The sequence below is a fragment of the Camelus dromedarius genome, chromosome 9 (genome assembly GCF_036321535.1).
Source record: "Camelus dromedarius isolate mCamDro1 chromosome 9, mCamDro1.pat, whole genome shotgun sequence".
NCBI classification, from domain to species: Eukaryota; Metazoa; Chordata; class Mammalia; order Artiodactyla; family Camelidae; genus Camelus; species Camelus dromedarius.
The window spans coordinates 80,270,116-80,290,657 of NC_087444.1; the positions used below are offsets into that span (position 1 = coordinate 80,270,116).

Here is a 20,542-nt window from a genome sequence, read left to right on the forward strand (position 1 = left end):
ATAGCCAAGCCCTCCATTTTCAGTGTCTCCTTGCACATTCTCAGAGACTGTCAAGTCATTTGGGCAAAAGGTAGGTGGGAAGAAATCTGCTTCCAGTCTGAAAAGCAGTCTCCCATCAGTCTCTGGTAAGGAGACCCAAGGTGAACAGCTTCCAGAATATGCCGTCCAATGTGGTTTCCACATGTGATAATAAATTAACCAAAGTTAAAATGTCAGTTTCTCAGTCACACTAGCCATGTTTTAACTGCTCACTGGTTACAAATAGAACATTTCCATCATTTCAGAACGGTCTTTTGGATAGTGCTGGTCTAACTGTAGGTGGCTGAGAAGACTTTAAAAATCCCCCCTTGTGATCGCCTTACTGCAGTGGGGAATGGAAAAGGGTTAGGTCTGCTTCTCCACCAGGTCACACAGGCCTTTTGCCTGTGGGTGAGCTTTTAATGTCCCATCTTGTACCCAGGGACATCCCTTCATTAGGGAAGGTAATTTGCATCACCTAGTGCCTATCCATTATTGATTTTTAGGGAGTCCTCATGGATATACAGAAAAACTAAGGTGCAGGGACATTCACTGCATGTGTTTATAGTATCTCAATTTCCAGTTAAAGGTGGGAAAGAAAGGTGTGATACCATGATTTATAACAACATATATTTGGTCTTCATCCCCACTTCTGGCAGAGCTCCTAACCCTTGGAATTTCCTGAGTGATGAGAGTGTAAAGGTGTCTTTTACATGAAGTGACTTTTGGAAAGCCCTTAGGGAACCCAAGGTTGGGGTTCCCACTCACTGGCTTTCTGGGGCTGGGGGTGCCATTCATTGGCAGTGGCCAATGATTCTCATATCTGTATAATGAAGTGTCTCCATAAGAAACCCCAAAGGTGGGTGTTTGACCAGCTTCTAGGTTGGTGAATGTGCGTCCTTCTGGGCAAGTGCGCACCTGAAGAGGCTGTGGGAGCTCCACCCCTTCCCCCACACCTTGCTCTGCGTCTCTCCCAGTTGGCTTTTCCTGAGTCATCTCCTGTTCTGATAAATCGGTAATCTGGTGAGTAAATGGGTTTGCTGAGGTCTGTGTGCCACTCTGGCAAATTAACCAAACTGAAGGAAGGGATGTGGGAGCCTCTGATTTGTAACCAGTTGTCAGAAGTTCAGGTAACGGTCTGGACTGGTGTCTGAAGTGGGGTTTTGAGGGCAGTTTTGTAGGACTGAACCCTCAACCTGTGGAATCTGACACTATCTCCTGGTTGATAGTGTCAGAGAATTAATTGATTATTGGTTTGGAGGAAACTGCCCCCCAACCCCTTTCCCACCTTCCCACTCCTCCCTTGCCACATTGGAATTGGGTGCAGAACCCAAAAGAGAAAGTAAGTTATGGTAAATTCATACAGATGGAAGAAATTTTTACGTATCGAGATATGGGGAAGTCACTCTGGCTTATACATGATTTAACTTGAACTTTATTCTATCCAAAACAGCCTGTCGAAAGGCCTGTCAAACGTGCATTGTACATCTGCTTTAACTACTAAGAATGCATTTTAGAACTAAAATGGAGTAACTATGGTTGAGGCATCCAAAATGGAGCTGGGTGGTCATTGTGGATGTGGTTTCAGACATGTTTCTGTGTCACTGAGAACTGGAATTTTTTTAAATGTATCAGACTCAAGGACACCACCAGCGGCTCTCAAAACTGTATCTGCCAGCGGCTGCCAACTGCAAGCTTATGGTCTCAGGGTCTCCCCCTTGTAACTGTGCAACCATTTTGGACCCCAGCCGATCTTTGCCTAACAAGCACCCTTACTTCTTGCCAGCTCTAATCCTAATTCTTGACAATTTATGTAACTTTGCAGGTTTTGCCTTTATAAGCCTCTACCATTTTGTAGTCAGTGGGAACACAATTCAAGTGCTTCTTGGATCTGTGTCTCCTAGGCTATAGTCCTTAGTTGGGCTCAAATAAAACTGTTTTCCTTTCCTATTTTAGATGGTTTATTGATTACTTCCACCAATAATACAATGGAATACTATGTAGCCACTTAACAAAGAACAGTTTTCAAAAAATAATGAAGTGGAGAAATGGTTAGAGTCAGTGGAAAGAAACAGGAGCGTGTAAAATATGATTATGATTGTTTTAAGTTATATATACAGGAACAATCAGTCAAATCTAAATTGGAAGACAGTTTGAAAAACCAGATTGGAAACATGAAAAATGTGAAGACTATTAAAAAGAAAAAAAAGCTGAGGATTCCTTCCAGATTGAAGATGACTCAAGATGGGGCAGCAGAGTGCAAAGTGTGGTTTTCAATAAAAAATGAAAGAGAAAGTACCTAGGGCATTACTGGGAGAAATTAGCATGTGGGCTATGGAGTAGGTGATGGCATGGTTTCTCCCTTGTGTCTTGGGTGGGTGGACATTTGCTGAAGGATATATAGGTTCGGGGGCAAATTCCCACACTATATACTATCAATGGAAATAATTAACAACCTATAATAGAAATAGAAAAGTTTCACTGGAGCCAAACTGAGGACTATATAGTCCAGGAGACAGCCTCTCAGATAACTCTGAGAAACTGCTCCATTGAAGCATGGTTTTCAGCAGTTCTATATCCTGTCAGAACAAAGAACACCAAACAAGTCAGGGATATAGTCCTTCAAGGTTTTAAAAACTAGACCAGCACATACACAGCAAGTTAGTGTGGCCTTGGCACCTGGGAAGGGAGTCATCATTGAAGGAGGCCTAGCATTGGTGTCCCAGGAAGGGAGGCAACCTTTATTTTTAACATGGACATTCTTTACTTTTGATCAGTGCACCCTTTTCTTTAACAATTAGAGTAAATAATACGGTAATACAATGTATGTTTTAGTTAGCATAAATGTAAAGTTAAATCATGGACTCAACAGAATGACTTTTTCACACCTGAAGATATGAAACTTTCTTCCATTAATACTTACACAGATATATGTGCAAAGAGAAAGATGGGGAAAGTACATAGGCTGCACACCTACAAGGACATACAGAAAACTACGTACAGTGCCAGTATAGATCTAGTCTTCCCACCGCAGGGCTCAGCTGATGACCAATTCCCACGCTTCTTCCTGTGGAGGCGCTCTTGGATTTCATTTCCCAGGAGGCCATTCGCGCCGTGCTGGCCCGTTCCAGGCCCGCGGGCGCGGGGCCCGCTGGGAGGTGAAGTCCTAGCCTCCGGCGCCAGGCGGAAGTGCCCTTGGTGAGCGCGCACCGGGCGGTAGGAGGCGCGGTCCCACCTTGGTGAGTCCGCTGTCCCAGCTGGGTGGCAGGTGTGAGTGAGAGGAAGGGGTTGCTCGCGTGTGCACGCGGTGGGGCTGGAGGGGGCGTACACCTGGGCCCGACAGCCTGTAGGGGAGCGGGGAGAGGAGGGTGTGGTGCGCGTCCTAGGGGTTGGGGACGGGGAACGACCTGCAGGAGCAGGTGAGACCTCAGGTGTGTGTCCGAGTGCGACCCTGCACGTGTACGTGTCAACGGAGGGAGTGTCCTGCATGTGAGACTTAATCTGTGTGTGTAGGTGTGTCCTCGTGTGTCCATGTGCTTAACTGTGTCACTGCGTGTGTGTGAGGAGAGGGGTGTCCTGCATGTGTGACACCACCTGTGTGTGCAGGTGTGACTCAAGTGTGTGCCTATGCCTTATACCTTTAGCCATCACTCCCCATTCACCTCTTCCCCAGCCTCAACACCCATTAATCCACTTTTTGTTTCTATTCTGGACTTTTCCTAAAAATGCAGTCATACAATGTATGTTTTTCTGTGTCTGGCTTTTTTCACTGAGAATAATGTGTTCCAAGTCCATCCATGTTGTGCTGTGTATTGGTACTTCATTCGTTTTTGTAGCTGAATAATACCCCATTGTATAGATACACGAGTTTGTTTACCTAAACATTGCCACTGTGAACATTCACATGTTTTTGTGTGGGTGTACGTTTTCAGTTTGTGGGACTGAGGCAGTTGTTCTGTCCCAAGGGAGCTCATGTGTGTGGCTGTGGCCACACCCACTCCGTGCTACCTGTGCTTACCCAGCAGTACTTCTCTGGCCAGAATCCCAGCCCTGGGCTCCAACGTCCAAGCCAGGAGCTTGGAGCCCCACTGCTGTGTAAGAAGTAGACTCTAGGAACAGGAATCCCTACCTGCAAGCGTCGCCCAAGGCCAGGGGAGGCAGAGGGCGCGGTGGTGTTCACAGGGCTGAACATTTTCAGAAACCGGATCTCCTTCAAAATATACCCTGCACCTGCTGCCTTCACTTCACCGCCCTGCCCTCGTCAACCTAGCCCAGGCCACCACCTCCTCACAGCTCTCTGCCTTCTCTTGCCCCCTCCATCGCTCTCCACATGACACTGGAGGGGTCTTTAAACTGTGTACGGTGAGGCCACCCCTCCCCTTGAGCCTCTGTCACCGGCCAGGTCATAAGAGCAGGGTCAGCAGACCCTCCCTGTAAAGTGCTGCCTTGCAGTCCAAGAGGCAAAACCGAGGACGCATGGAGGTTCTTACTTAGCAAGAGAGAAAACACGGATCCACATTTTTTTTCCTGAGAAAATCCAGAACTTGGTTGATGGACACTGAAATCAGAATTTCAGTTAACGCTGCTCTTCTCTTGACCCTTTCCCCTCAAACCACTTAAAACTAGAAAAATGATTCTTAGTTCACTGGCTGTCCAGAAATGGGCAGTGGGGCAGAATTTGCTGATCCCTGATTTGAAACAAATTCACACTCCGATCCATGCCTTCCAGGCCCTGCATGACCTGATTTCTTCATTTCCCAGGCCTCACCTGCGGCTCCCCTTGCCCACCGTGCTCCTCCTCCACCTCACCAGTCACTCAGGAAGGTATAAGTTTAGCGATTTGGGGGACTTCCCTGGCCACCCACGCCCACATTATGCTTTTTAGCACTTACCACATCTGAGCACTTTATCCTGGTTCCCATTCATCACAGACTGTAAGTTTCATGATGTGGTGCCTGGTCCATGGAGTATTTGTTAATGAACGAACAAACAGCCTTCCACAAGGTGTACTGTTACCCCATTTTACAGGTAGAAAACTGAGGCCTAAGAGGACTTGCGCAGCCCAAGGTCGCCCAGCAGAGAGTGGTTGGCTCCCAGATGTAACAGGCTTTACTCACCACCCATGCTTGCTGTTCCCAGCTTAGGAAGGACACTAGGAGGAAGGGCACTGGGTGGGTCAGGGCCCCAGGGATCTGCTCACTGTGGGGAGGGGCAGAGGGACCAGTCAGCCCTTCCCTCCTGGGAGTCTCTGTCGGGACCTGAATTCAGGACAGCTGGGACTATAATTTTCAGCACCCTTCAGAGTACTCGCCCACTTTGTCCTCAACAGTCCCCATAACGGGGGATCCTGACGGGTGTCTGGTGCCATCATCCACACACCTGACAGTATGGAGCTGAGACCTCAGCCTGTTACACAGCATATCATTCCCTGTGTGTGAAGCTGGAGAACAGACACAACTCGTGGGCTGTCAGGAGTCCCAGCAGTCACCACCCCGAGGCTGGGGAGGGCCTCTCCTGGCAGGGGAGCCAGAAGGGCTCTGTCCGCGGTGCTGAAACATCCTAGGGCTGAACTTCCCACTGGTAGCTATGAGCCACACGCAGATATTGAAATGTGAAGTAATTAAATAAACTTAAATAAAATCATAAATTCAACTTCCCAGTCACACCACCTGCATTCCTCCCGCTCAGCCGCCACCTGGGCTGATGGCTGCCAAATTGGACAGCACAGCTCCAGAATATTCCATCCTCACAGAAAGTTCTAGAGCTTGATCTGGATGGTGGTTACACAGGTGTGTGCACTGGTCAAAACTCACTGAGCTGAGGACACATACTTCTATTTAAAAAATGATCTTTTTAAGGCGCAGACTCAAGGCTGACTGGACAGCTTCAAATCCCCACCTGCCCATCGTTTGCTTCACAATCTCTGACTTAACCCCTCTACGCCCTTGTTTTCCCCCATCCATATAACATAGGGTGGTGACGGTCCCTCCTTGTCCCTGCATTAGGGAAATTGGCCAGCGTGGCCCAGCAAGTCCTTGAGAAGCTCACAGGCTGGGGGTGGCATGGAGCCACAGCTCAGGGACTCTGTGTAGGCTCGGGGACAGTGGTAGAGGGAGGAGTCTGAGGCCAGCCTCAAGCATCAAGTCACAGGGCCACTTTCTGTGGAGCCCTGATCCCCGTGACCTGCCCCTGCCCAGCATGGTGGGGATGTAGAGTGTGAAGGCAGTGTGGCCTTGGGCGGCAAGGGCCCTGAGAGCTGTTTCATGTTGTGCCTCATTTCACAAAGACTTCACGGCATAATGCTGTCCATCCTCTCGGAAGACTGTCCCTGTTGGACCCAAGAGGAAACAGACACAGAGGGAAATGGAGCCGCAGGTCCAGGGTTTCCTGCTCCAAACATGTATTCCCACCCTGGGTCACCCTGGTGGGGTGCCATATCCCCAGACTAATTCCAGGGGGGCACGAATCACCCCATCTGTCCATGTGGACTCAGGTGAGCATCTTCCCTCTTGAGGCCTTAGTTTCCATCCTGTGAAATCGGTCAGGTCGCGTTGCCTCCCTCACAGGGGCCGAGTGAGGATCAAGCAAGCTGATGAAAGTGCCCACAGCATGCCTGGCATGTAGTAAACATTGGGGCTGTTGTTCGGTGAGCCCTGGAGGGTGAGCAGGAGGGAGCAGGCCCAGGGCAGGCAGCGCAGGAGCAATACCCTATAGGGGCTGGACTGGAAGGGCTAGGGTCCCTGGGAGAGGCCATTGGCTGGGGGCTCTGGGTGAGGGGACTTTGGAACTAGGGTCTCTGGTCCCTGAGGGTAGATCTGGCCTCCCTCAAGTCCCCTCTTCTGACCTCCCCCATCTCTTCCTCCTCAGGGGCGGTTCGAGGATGATAAACCTGAGGCCCAGGAATCCACACTTCCCGCAGGTGCCTTCCTTGTGAAGTTTCCAAATGCCAGCATTCTCCCATTTCCATTTGTGCTTCTGTGACACTTCTGCACCTCCGAGCTGAACTGGAGCTGCAGCCCCCAAGGAGCCCAAGTCCTGGGGCGGGGCTCCTGCCTCTTCTCCCTCGTTTTGTCACCCCAGGGTGGGGCTTAGAGACTCAGTCACTGATCTAAGGCCCCTAAGAGGAGACTCTGAACCTGGGGAGATCTGGGATACAGACTCTGTAGCCACACTGTTTATCAGCCCACATCCAGGTTCATAAACTGATCTAAACCAAATCACCCCCCAGCAGCCCCACCTCCAAATACCTTCCCACTGGGGGTTAGGGCTTTTAATATAAGACTCTGGGAGAGACCCAGGTATCTAAGTGGGACAAGGGCATCTAGTATCAAGGTGATAATAGCACCAGTTTTTGGCTTGGGCCGCTCAGAGCATGAACCCTCCACCCCCACCCCCATGACAAGAGGGCAAGTCCCAAAAAAGCCTTTCCTGAGTTTCTCTTCTGGCCTCTTGTCAATTTCTATTGATTACAGAATCCAAGAATCCGGGTGGATAACAACACCCTCACCTCCACACACACCTCTCACACCTCTTACCTCCTCACACATCCCCTCCCCACGCACCATGCACAGTCCCACCTCCGTAACACCCTCCAGGGGACCATCCACTCACCCTCATCACTGCCCCACAAAGTGCCCTCCATCCCTGCGCATTCACCCACTCTTGACTATAACTCCAGTCCTGTCCGGGCTCCTGGAGGCAGACGCGGCGCCTTCTGGAAATTGTATTCAGGTGGGCGGGCGCACTCGATGCATTCTAAGAGCTGTGGTCCTGGTGCTCTACGTCATCGGTGGGTCGCGCGGTGCATTCTGAGGGCTGTGGACGTGAAGGGCCCCAGCGCATTCTGGGAGCTGTGGTCCTGGCACGCTTACGTCAGCGGTGGGTCGCGCAGAAATGACGTCATAGGTGGATTGCGCGATGCATTCTGGGAGCTGTGGTTCCAGCACGCTGACGTCAGCTATGGTTCTCACAGCAGTGACGTCATAGACGGGGGTCACGAGTCGCATTCTGGGAGCTGTGGACGTGAAGGCACCCCAGCGCATTATGGGACCTGTGGTCCCGGCGCGTTGCGTCATCGGTGGTCGCACGGTGCATTCTGGGAGCTGTGGACCCAGCTGGCGCGCGGGCTCCCCACTCCGGCGCCTCCGCGACGGCTCCCAGGACCGTCAGCCCGCCTCGCAGGTGAGGTGGGTCCGGATGGGGTCCTGCCAGGGTCGGGGCCGGAGAGGAGCAGCCTGAGGCCCCGAAGTCACTACTGCCTGCAGTTGGCTGAGGAGATATGGGGTACCTACGCTTGCAGGAGGGCAGTGAGGGGCTGACCACGAGCCGCGCGTGGATGGACGGACGGACGGACAGACGGACGGACAGAGTGTGGAACTCACTGGTCATCTGCGGGACCCGCTGACTGAGCAGAAGGATGTGGGTCTGCCTGACCAGTTGCGTGTGTCTGGTCGTGTATTTGCATCTGAATCGTCTTGGTGGGGGTTTCTGACTGACAGGCTGAGAGTGTGTGACCGGCCGGTAGGACGATGTCTGACCGGCCCTATCAAGTGTGGGGCCGACAGAGATGTTTGAGATTTTTGTCTGAGGTTCTAGTGATTTGCGTGAGAGGGTGTGTCTGTGACTGACTGTGTGTGATTTAAGGTGTGACTGAGAGTCTGTGTGTGTCTGACAGGCCGAGACCGTGACCGGTGATTATGAGTAAATGTTGGAACGGTGCTGTATGGTGGTGACGCTCCGAAGGCCTTTGTTTACTTGACTGGCTGTGGGTGACACTGAGACAGTTCTGATGCCGGGTGTATTTGGCGATATGACTGACAGACCGTGCCTGAGACAGGATGTGTGCCTATAACTGTGACTGACTGAGATTTTGGGTGATTTGCAGAGAGTTTACCAAGTGTGTGACAGGGAGTTTGTGCTTTGCCATGTCTGTAGCTAAAATGATGTAACCAGCAGTCACCCAGCTGGGTTTATGTCCCCCAACACCTTCTGTGGGCTGAAGTCTGGCAGGGGGCCGTGGCGTCATCAGATTGGCATCTCCTGCCTGTTTGCGGTGTGACAAGCCTGTTACCAGGTTGGGTACTAGTAAGAAGTGTTGCCGAAATTTGGCCTCTGTACCCCAATTACCAAATGAAGACTTGAAGACAGTTTTGGGTGAAGCAGAAAAGACAGCTTTATTTCTTTTGCCAGGCAAAGGCAGTCACAGTAGGCTCGTGCCTTTGAAACTGTGAGCCCATTTTAGAGAGGGATAATAGGAGATTTTGTAGCATGGTGCTTCTGTTCAGCATCCCGGATACAGGCTGCGCTGTCTTCCTCTTGTGCAGCTGCGTGGGTGACGGGGCCTCCTGTTCCTGAGGTTTTCAGACTATGTCCTCCCCCTTCATCGGTCCCAGGTCTGGTGTTTGTCCTCTGTCCCGGGGGGTTAATGAGCCATATCTCTTGACATTCCTGTGCCTGGAACAAAGGGTGCTCAGGGAGGGGGTCTGTGGGCTTGTGTTCTAAGGAAAAGAAAAATTTGTGCAGTTTCAAATCAGACTCAAGCGTACTTCAGCGTGACAGAAGCCATTTGAAGTGTGGTTACAGGAGCAAGCTTACCTAAGTTGGTTAAGTAGGCGTGAACAGGGAACTTCAACTTGAAGTGAGGTCAGCACATTGGGGGTGGGTTGAGCATTGTCCCTGTCCATGTGTCTCAGAGACTTTCATCAGAGATCTTCCAGAACAGCAGTTCCAAGAGTACAAAAGGGAGCTTGGAAACTGTTGCTGCATTTGTTGTCAGTCCTGCCACCCCTGCACCCCCTCCTCTGAGCAACAATTCCCTGCATCAAACTCCACCTTTCCTGGTCCCTTTCTCCATTTGCTCAGCACCTGTTTACTGTGCACTTGCTATAGGCACTGTGACTCCAGCATGTCCAGTCTCTCTGGGGAAACTGTATGGTTAGAGCACAGAGCTGGGGGAAAAGAGACCCAGGGCACTCAGAAGGGTACTGAGCCTGCCCCCAGGTGCTGGGGCAGCTCTTGGAGAAGGTGACAGCTAACGTGGGGCCTGGAGGACTAGGAGAAGGTAGACAGGTGCAGAGAGGGATTTAGAGCAAGAGAATAACAGGGACAGAGGAACTGCGGAATTGGGCTAACGGCAAACATGGCTGTTACAGTGGGGTCAGGGCTGGAACACAGCTTTGCTAGAGATCACCGGCTGCGAGTGAAAGGTTTCAGGATTGGGGTCTTGTTTTGCTAATGTGCGCTTCTCCATCTGCCCAAGGCCGTGGCTCAAGTGCCAACGTTCCTCACCTGTCATTTTGAGTGTCACGTCTCAGCAGGTGTGAAGTGGCATCTCTTGGTGGTGTTTGATTTCGCCTTCTCTGCTAGGTGACGACGTCGAGCTTCTTTCCATGTGCTTATAGGCACATTTGTATATCTTTGGAGAAATGTCTAGTCAAACCCTGTGCCCATTCTTTAATTGGATCACTTGTGTTTTTATTATGGAGTTGTTCTAGATTCAGGTTCCTTATCAGATATACGATTTGCAAATATTTTCTCCCTTTCTGTAGATTTCCTTTTCACCTTCTTGATGGTGTCCTTCAGATCACAAATGTTTTTAATTTTGATGAAGTCCAGTTATCTGTTTTACTTTTGTCACTTATCTAAGATGGTTTTTTTTTTAAATGTATGTGGAACATTCAACATATTTTTAAGTGTAAGTATATACACTGGGTCACAAACCACATCTCAGCAAATATCAAATGATTGAAATTGACCAAAGCCCATTTCTGAGCACAACAGACTTAAATCAGTGGTAAAAAGACAATTGGAAAACTCCAAATTGTTTGGAAAAGAGGCAGCAGAGTTCTAAATAGCCCATGGTACAAGAAGAAGCCACGATAGAAATTGGAAAATATTTTTAACTAAATGATAATGAATATGCAAAACCAAACTTGTGTGTGTACAGCTAAAGCTGTGTTTAGAGGGAAATTTAGAGTCTGAAATACATGTCTTAGAAATTAAGAAAGGCTAAACATCAGCTATCTACGAATCCATCTCAGAAGCTGCAAAACAATTAGCAGAGAAAGTAAGGGAAGGAGCATGGGGCTGCCTGGGGAGGGGGCATGTGAGACCAGAGACAGCCCAGGCTCTGTGCAGGGAGTGTGCCTGAAGCAGACTGGCCACGGGGTCCATCTGCCTGGGTCTGTAGCTCAGCCACCGCCCTTCCTTTCACTGTCCAGGAAACTGGGCAAATCTTTTCCTCCTGTCTGACTCCATACCCATAAAATGGAAGGAAAGTTCTCACCTCCTGAGTTTGCTGTGAATTTTAAAAGAGTTACTATATGCGAGCATTTAGGAGGGTGCTCAGCACCACGCGGGTGCTGCCCTGATGGTTTTGCTCATCCGTGTCTCTGTGAGAGTGAGTCACATCTCAGAGGCCCCAAGCCCGCATCTGCCCTGCTCAGCAGGCATGAAGCAGGGCCCCAGGTTCACATGACAACCAAGTTCTAATCTTCCGGCAGACCCTGTTGGAGGCCCTGGCCGTCCTATATCTCATCAGAGGTCTGCCGCCCAATGGCCACCCCCAGCAGCCCCTTGAGCCCAGTGCCCGGGGACCAAGATAGCTTTCTATGGGTGAAGGTGGAGTTCCAGGCCCAGGACTCTGGCTGTGGCCACACTGCCCACCCCGAGGCTGCATGTCTGCGCCTCCTGCATTTCCGCTGTGAGGAGGCATCCAACCCACATGAGGCCCTGGCCCGGCTGCGAGAGCTGTGCTGCCAGTGGCTGTGGCCCGAGGTGCACTCCAAGGAGCAGATGCTGGAGCTGCTGGTGCTGGAGCAGTTCCTGGGCGTGCTGCCGCCTGAGATCCAGGCCTGGGTGCGGGGCCAGCACCCCAAGAGTGGCGAGGAGGCTGCTGTGCTGGTAGAGGATCTGACTCAGGCCCTGGACCAGAGAGGTGAGCGGTGACACTGGGGGCAAAGCTGGATTGGCATGTGGGCATGCAGGCTTGGATTTGGGGTCACTCGCGTACTGGTCTCATGTTAGTGTCTGCCCCAGACCCTCACGCACTGTGGTAAGCAGGTCTGTTTTGATCGCTAATGACCAAAACCCCAGCTCGAACTGGCCATCACCAGGCAGGGAGGTTTCATGTCCAGGGGCTCAGGTGACGGCATCAGGACTCTCTCGTCCTCCTTTGTTTCTCAGTTGGGTTTTCCTGTGTTAGTTGCATTATTTTTTAAAATTGTGTCTTCTATTGATGTGTAGTTGATTTACCGTGTTAGTTTCAGGTGTACAGGAGAAAACTATAATCTGAAGACACGTGTTAGCTTCCTTCTTAAGTAGCTTCTGTCCCCAAGGGAGACTAAGTTGGCCTCCCAGTCTCAGACTTGTGTCTTATCAGTGTAGAAACCCCACGGGGACAACAGCAGAAGATCCCTGAGCTGAAGCTCACTGAGCTGGTCAAGGTCTTGTGCTTGGCTGAACAGAGTCCCAGGGACTGCTGTGAGCAAGGGAACTTCCCCAAAGAGAACCAGGCTGGATTTGCAGGGTGGTGAGCAGGGGCAGAAACGCTGTGTGTCCCCATGTGCCCCCTCAGAGCCCTCCCTATGCTGACCTCCAGGGTTTGGGTGAGACAGACCTGCTCCAGGCCAGGGTGGGTCCCATCGCTTAGAGACACCCACTCAGGTGTCGCAGCCCAGGGAGGTCCTGAGGGATGCCAGCAGGATCCAGCCCTGGGACAGTCCAGAGCAGGAAGCGAAAGCTTCTCCCAGAGGGTCGCAGCCCTGCCTGATGGTAGCATCTGCTGGGGTGGGTGTGCCAGGAACCAGGGAGGAGGCGTGCTGGGGCGGGGAGAGCATGGAGTTTGGACTCAGAAGAATCACAGAGCCTGGGTAGGTCCACCCACCACCCTGCCTCCTCCTGGCTGTGTGACTCTCTTGTGCCTGTTTCTCTGTCAATAAAATGGGGATTGTAGCCCGTAATTCGCACCTCAGTGTTGTGGACAGGTGTAGAAAGGCAGTCTCTGTGGCACGGGGAGCAGTACCCTGACAAGTGAGGAGCTGTTGTGAAACCTTGTTCAGCTCCTGAGAAGCAGACTTTCTGAAAGTGGCGGGTCAGACGCCCTCCCTGGGCCCCATCAGCCATTCCCAGGCAGATGTCACAGCCCCAGGCAGGGATGAGGGCATGGCCCCATCACTTGTAGGGTCAAGAGTCTTCAGAGGAAATGCAGATGGCACTGAGACAACAGGAAAGAACCGTAGTTTGGGCAGAGGCCCCATGGATGCTATGGACTGGTGCATTCTGGGAAGAGCAGGTGGGCCAGTGCTTCTGGAATAGAGGGAGAAGGGTGGTGGGGACCCAGCGTGTGGCTAGGGAGGCTGGGGGAGTCGGTGGGACGTCCCTGGGCTTAGAGGAGGAGGAGGAGTCTAGAGTGGAAATCCCAACCTGCCGACTAGCTAACTGTGATCTTGTGCGAGTTACTCACCCTCTCTGAGTTAATCACGTGGTCTTGTACCAATTACTCAAGACCTCCCCTCAGATGGGCCTCAGTTTCCCCTCCTGAAACACCTTCACCAAAGTACCTCTTTCTGAGAGCAGAATAAAGCTGAAATGAGGTGGTGGAAGTTAGCCACTGCACTTGGAGCCTAGCACGGAACGAGAGCCTGGGGAGGTGAGCAGCATCATGTCCCTCTCTTACAGATGGGGAAAATGAGTCCCAAATGAGGGCAGGATTGCCCAAGGCCTGGGAGCTGGCCAGTGGCAGAGCTGGGGCCCCTCTGCGGACTTACCCAGCAGTTACTCTGGCCACCCTCCCCTTCCTGAAATCTGTTCAGTAAATGATGCCCAACTATGCGTCCCAGTGCCCTGGGCCGGCTCCTACCTGGTACACAGCCCCTCTCCCGCTCGCCTAGCCCCGCCCCGCCTTCATGGCACTTTATTAGGCATGGGCCTCCGCTTCCCGGGGCGCGCAGGCAGGCCAGGGGGTGCATCACCACCCACAGCAGTTGTCTGCCTGGGGTTCACAGTAGAGTCGGCTGCATCTGGACTGATTCCCTCATTGGGCCTGTAGTTACGGAGCATCTGCAGACCCACCGCGGCCCCGCGGGCGGGCAGGGTGGTGGGTTGGGAGCTCTAGCCTGCCCCTGGGGTGGGGAGCAGGTGCCCCACGTGCTCACTCTTGCTCCTGCCCTCTCTCAGGTCAGTGCAGCCTCAGGGTTCTCCTTCTGACGCTGGAGCCTGAGAGACTGGAGAGTTTGGAGGGTTGATGGGGCCGGTGGGTGAGGGGTGGATGGGAGCCTGTGGCACGAGTTTGGGAGGACAGTCCTGTGCCCTTTCATCATCCAAGACACCAGATGAGAAACTCTACCCTGGAAATGGGGCCAAGTGTCCGGAGTGGCGCACATCTCCCCTTTCAGAGTAAGCCGGGCTGGGCGGCACAGGCGAGACCTGGTCTGGAGGAAGCAGTGACCCTGCGGTTCTGGCTATTTCAGGACGGGAGCTGGGGTCTGAGCTCTCAGAGGCAAACTGTAAGCAGAGCAGCTCAAAGAGTCGGAGCCGTGATTCGGGGCCTCCGAAACCCTGGTGGGAGGGCTTTCCCTGGGACCCGCCCTCAGCAAGGCCTGCGAACCCCAGGGCAGCTCAGAGAGGCTGGCCAGGCTCTCAGGGAGAGATGGACAAAGTCTGCCACCCAGGAGATGGGTTTCAGGAGGACGCCCCCATAGACCAGCTGGGCCGTGAAGCCAGGGCCTCGGGGGAAGGTCCTGCTGTGTGGCCAGACTTCACCTCTGGAGAGAAGACTCCTTCCGAAGAGAAACTGGGGCGGTTGGTGGTTACCGGACAGGGCCCGCCTGCACGTCCTCAGGAAGGGGTCCTCCAGGTGCGGCAAATGTGGGAGCACGTTCCAGAGCCGGTGGCCCTGGGGGCGCACAGAGGAGCCACTCGCGGAAGTGCGGGGAGGCCTTGGGCCGCAGCATCCACCTGGCCCAGCACCACGTCGTACACACCTGGGCAAAGCTGCACGCATGTGCGGAGCATAGGAAGGCCTTCAGCCGGGTAACGCATCTGAGTCAGCGCCGGAGGGTCCACACCAGGGAGAAGTCCTACAGGTGCGAGGCCTGTGGCCGCACCCTCAGTGACTGCTCGGCCCTGATCCAACACCTGAGAACTCCGGAGAGAAGCCCTATCGTTGTGAGGTTTGTACAAAGGCCTTTGCGCAGAGCTTCTCCCTCATCAAGCCCCGGAGGGTCCACGCCTGCCAGGAGCCCTACAGATGCAGCGACTGCGGGAAGACCTTCAGCCGCAGCTCCGCACTCACGGTTCACCTGAGGGTCCACGTCACCCCGCTGCCCTGACTGGAGTGAGCCCTCAGGGTGGCCCCACCTCCACCAGAGACCCTGAGTTCCCAAAGGGGTGGGAGGGGCGGGGTGGGGGACTGATGAGATTCCCCAGAGTGACAAGGTGATTCAGGGCAGGCTCTGGGCTGTCTGGTGACAGCTCTTCATTAGGGGACCCAGATGGAGGCCCCTGGTGAACATAAAGGTATTCAGGCCAGCTGGAGAAGCTTCCAGAAGGCTCCTGCCACCCTCCATACCCTGCTCAGGCCCTTCTCAGAGAGAGCACAGCTGAGCTGACAATGTGGATCATTCCTTGGAGCCAGGGCAGCTGGGGTCAAGTTGCTCTCGGGACTCAGTGGTCCCCAGGGGCTTGGTGCCGGGTGTCTCCGGCTTCACATTCACACGTGGTGTCTTTTCTCGCCCATTCCCTCCGGCTTGGCCCAGGAGGGGCACCTGCCCAGCCCACCGCTGTGCCCTCGCACCTGGTGCCTCACTCGGTCCATTGTGTCTCACTCCACGGCCAACTTGAGAGGCTGCCTTTCCCAAGGAGACTCTCTAGACCCTCAGCCTCTCTCCTACCTTCCCTGTTCTAATCCAGGGCACCACATGACACCCACCCGGCATGCACTTCTCCTGCCCTGCCCCCTAGTCTTACTAGGCATGTGCCCTGTTGGTTTTACTTAAAACCATCTCTCATCCATCTGCTGCATCATTGTTACCTGTCATCTGGATTCTGGCAGGGTCTCATTCCTGACCCTTCCTGCCTTCATTTTACACACACAGACACACAACATGCACCCCCCGCCCACACACACACACACACACTATTGTTTCATTCTCCACACTCACCTCCAGCAGGCAACCTGAATACAATTATGTCTCCACGGTGGGAAGCTCCCCAGGGAATGGGTGACAAGCATGCCAAGACATAAGTCGCTTTGGGTGCCAAGCAGTCTCTCCAGGTACCTTCTTGTGTGTATATGAATATTGTCACCTTTCTATGCGTGCAGTGATGTGAAGATGGTTTCAGAGTACTGCCTTGTGGGACAAGGCTCAAACTCCACCTGCCAGTCACAATCATTTGCAACCCAGCCCTTGGCCTCATCCCCCGTGGCCCCACCAGCCACATGAAACAACTTCTGGTTCTGAAGAAACCATACTTTTTTCCTGCCATACGTGCTTTTGTACCTGTGCCTGGAGCCCTCATCTCTTCTTGCCTCCAGGATGTTTCAAATGTCCTCCGCAACCTCAGACAGACTTCAGCTTGCCCTTCCTGCTTCCAGAGTGCCTCATACTTACTTCTCTTAGACCTCCTACCATATTCTAGTTACTCCTTGCAGAGCTGTAGTTTGTGTTTTCCAAGGACATCGAGCTGCTCAGAGCAGGGGCCATGTCTTACTCTCAGTGTCCTCAGCGCATGGGGCAACGGGCCCTGACCAATGTCTGCTGAATGAATGACTGATGCTTTCCCGGGGGCAGTCACCAGGCTCCACCCTGCATTGTCCTTATAGATGGCTAGGTGGCCATCTCCCCACCAGCTGTGGGCCCTATGGGGCAAGAACAGTCTGTAACAATCAGACAAGCCTGGCAGGTGGTGGCCGCTGTACAGTGTTACTGCACTCAGTCTGCCCTTTCCATGGCGCCAGACCTCCTGTACCAGCATCCTGTCAGTGTGCCCTCTGGCCTCTCACTATTCTGTACTGTCCCTCTTTCAGGGTCCGTGTCTGTAACTGGATGTCACAGCCTCTGTCCCCAACTGCCAGGTTGCAGCCTCCTTGCCTCTGTTTCTGATGACCCCACTGTCTGTGCACCATTTGACCCCGTCAGTGTTGTGAACCGTCATTGTCACCATCTTGCCCTGTGTCTCTTCCTCTTGTCTTGGATTTGTCCCTCTGTCTCACGCGTAAACAAAGACTGGTGAGTGAGGTCCAGGATAGGAAGGCTGAGACCCAGAGAGACTGAGAGTTTGTGTCAGTGCCTCTGAGAGAGCCCTAGATACGTCTAGACACAGACTGGCTCCCACACGTGGTGCAGCTGAGGCCGAGACTGAGGGAAAGTTGACGGGCGGAGGGAAAAGCCGGCGGTGAGAGATGCATGTTGCCAGTGACATCAAGCCTCCAACAGGCTGCAGGGCCCCCGCCTCCCTGGGCTGCTTTGGGGACCTGGGATAAGTGACTTCCCTGAGCCTCAGTTACCTGCTCATCTGTAGAGAGGGAATAATGAGACCTGATCCAGGGCCAGGCTCCTGGCTGTGACTTGTGGCCTCCGACTCCACCTCTACGCTCCCACTCACCTGACTTTGCACTGAGGAAACCAGTCTCCTTCCCCCTGGTGCTCTGAGCATCTCTAACACCCACTTGGCCTCGAGAGTGTGTCTGCCATGTTTGTCTAAAGGGGAGGGAGGTCCAGGGAAGAAAGGAATCTTTATTAAGGGCCTACCTGTGTTGGTCAGTCTGCCAAATGATTTATATACAGCACCTCATTTAATCCTCACACAACCACCCCATTCACCATAGGCCGGGACGAGGGGTTTGAGCCTAAGTGACCGGCCAGGCTTACACTGCCAGGGTAGGAGCACTTGGACTCGAGAGCATGTTCACATGTGTCAGCAGTTTCAACAAGCACGACTATGCCTCGCAGACCACACCGAGCAAATATAATAGACTGGATTTCTGTCAGATCCAAGCGTATGTTCTTTAGAAGAAACACACCTAAAACAAGGACACAGGAGAGTTGAGGGCAAAGGAATAGAAAAGGATACCCGAGGCGGGCATGAAGCTGAAGAAAGCTGATGGAGCAGTGTTAATTTCAGACAAAATAGATGTTAATATGGAAAAGCACTGTTTTTTTTCCCCTTAACGGAGGTGCTAGAGAGTGAACCCAAGACATCCTGCACGCCAAGCACCCACTCTGCCAGTCAGCCACCCTACAGAAGAGCATTGTTAAGGTCAAAAGATCACTGTTTTTTGAAAAAAGGAACAGTGCATTAGGATGATGTAATAGTTTGAAACCAGGCAGGTTATAACAGCCTTGTTATGGGACAGAATCACAATGAGAAACTGATGAAACCATAAGTGTAGTTGGGAATGCAATCACATTCTTTGCAATGACAGTGGAAAGAATATTGAAGAAATAATGCTGGAAACTTTCCCAGTCTGGCAGAAAGTATAAACTTAAGGTTCAGAAAGCTCAGTGAACCCAAAATAGCATAATCTCAAAGAAATCCATACCCAGACCCATCATAATCAACGCTGAAAACTAAAAACAAATTTTAAAATTTGGAAAACAGCCTGAGAAAAACTATGTATCACAAAAAGATTGATACAAAAAGATCATAGATTTCTTACCAGAAATTGTGAAGGCCACAGGGCAGAGAAAACATTTTTAAGTGCTGAAAAAAAAGAACTGTCAGTCCAGAATTCTATATGCAATGAAAATACACTTCAAGAATGAAAGCAAAATACAGACATCCTTAAATGAAGCAAAAACTAAGACTGTTGCCAGCAGGCCTATTCTAAAAGAAATGCTAAACGAAGTTATTTTAGAAGGAAGGGAAATGACAGCAGAAGGAAAATGAAAAGTAGTAGGTTGCATATATTTGATCTTTAAGATATGCATGACTGTGGAAAGTGAAATTTGTAACGTTGTCTGGGAGAGTTTCCAGTGTATGTTGATGTGGTATATATGACGACTGTAGCATAAAGAGCAGAGGGCATCAACATGCAGTGATATGTTTGAGATTTGTGCATTTTACTGTATATAAATTGTATCTTAAAGAACCATTAAGTAAAAAAAAAATTTCTTTATTAAAGAGGGAAGGGTAAAGAGACCTATGTAGTGATAAAATTTGTACATTCCACTTTAAGTGGAAAAATGTCAATTCTAAGAAGACTGAGAAGAGTTAAGTATGCATATTGTAATCCGTAGAGAAATCACCAAAGAAGACTATACAAAGAGATGATCAAAAATTCAGTAGATGAATTAAAATGGAATCTGAGGGGAAAAAAAATCCAAAAGAAGGCAGGAAAGGGGAAACAGAGGGATAGCAGAAGGAAAAAACAGAAAAGAAAAACGTAAACCAAAACCCAAGCATTTCAATTATTACATGTAAGTGGTCTAAACATACCATTTAAAAGAATTTTCCAGAATGAATTTTTTAAAAAAGAAAATAAGAAACCCATGTTAAATATGATATAGGTAAGCTTAAAGTAAAAGAGTAAAGAAAGATAGAATACAAAACCATCAAAGAATGCTGCAGTGACTATATTAATATCATACCAAGTAGACTTCAGGACGAGGAAAATTACCAGGGATAGAGAGAAATTACATGTTAAAGGGCAAATTCACCAAGAAGACAACAGTTCCAAATATGTATACATCTAACAACAAAGCCTTAAAATACAGGAAATAAACACTGATAGAGCTGAAAGAAAATCATAGAGAAATTCACAATTAGAGTTGGAGACTTCAACACCTCTCTCTACAGGACCCACAGAACAGAAAGACAGAAAATCAGTAAGGATACAAAAGAACAGAACAACCTCACCAACCAATTGGATGTAATTAACGAAGTTGCCAATAGTTGACCTTTTTTTATCCACAAAGAAGTAATTTCCCATGATTTAAACTAACACAAACCTATTTTCAAGCCTAATATTAAGCTGTTAGTAATGTTTCCGTCCAAAAGTCAACAATCTAAGTTTCCACCTGAAGAAAATGAAGAAGAACAAATTATTTCAGCAGGATGTAGGAGTGGAATGGTAATGATACAAGTAGAGATTCACAAAATACAGAAGAGACAATACAAAATGAGCAGAGCCGAAAGGTAGGTAGTTCTTTGAAAATATTAATATAATTGATAGCCCCCTAGCTACACTGACCAAGAGAGAGGGAGAAGGGTCTTAACCTCAATCATGAAAGAGGTGACATCACTCCAGACCCTGCAGGCAGTAAAAGAATACAGGAATATTGTGAACAACTCTATGCCAATAAATCAGACCTCTCAGGTGAAATAGGCAAATTCCTTGAAAAACCAGTTTATCAAGCATTTGTTGGTAATGCTAACCTAATACACACTGTATGCCAGCACCTCGAGGGCCAAGCTCCAGGCAGGGCTGGGCAGTAGTCCAGCAGGGTGTCAGGCAGCGCCGAGGGGGCTCAGGTTTAAGGGAAGTGGGAAAGAATGGAAAGACTCCCAACTCTTCCCACAGCTC

The 20,542-nt window shown here is 50.9% G+C and overlaps 1 protein-coding gene across 1 annotated transcript; it reads left to right on the plus strand.

The window, feature by feature from the left end:
- Positions 1 to 8,124: 8,124 nt before the first annotated feature.
- On the plus strand, positions 8,125 to 19,048 carry ZSCAN22 (zinc finger and SCAN domain containing 22). The gene is given in 8 exon segments (XM_064489966.1): positions 8,125 to 11,953; positions 14,487 to 14,531; positions 14,534 to 14,662; positions 14,665 to 14,706; positions 14,709 to 14,856; positions 14,858 to 14,899; positions 14,901 to 15,157; positions 15,160 to 19,048. Coding segments are annotated over 8 exon segments (1,233 nt in total). The 5' UTR covers positions 8,125 to 11,571; the 3' UTR covers positions 15,348 to 19,048.
- Positions 19,049 to 20,542: the final 1,494 nt, after the last annotated feature.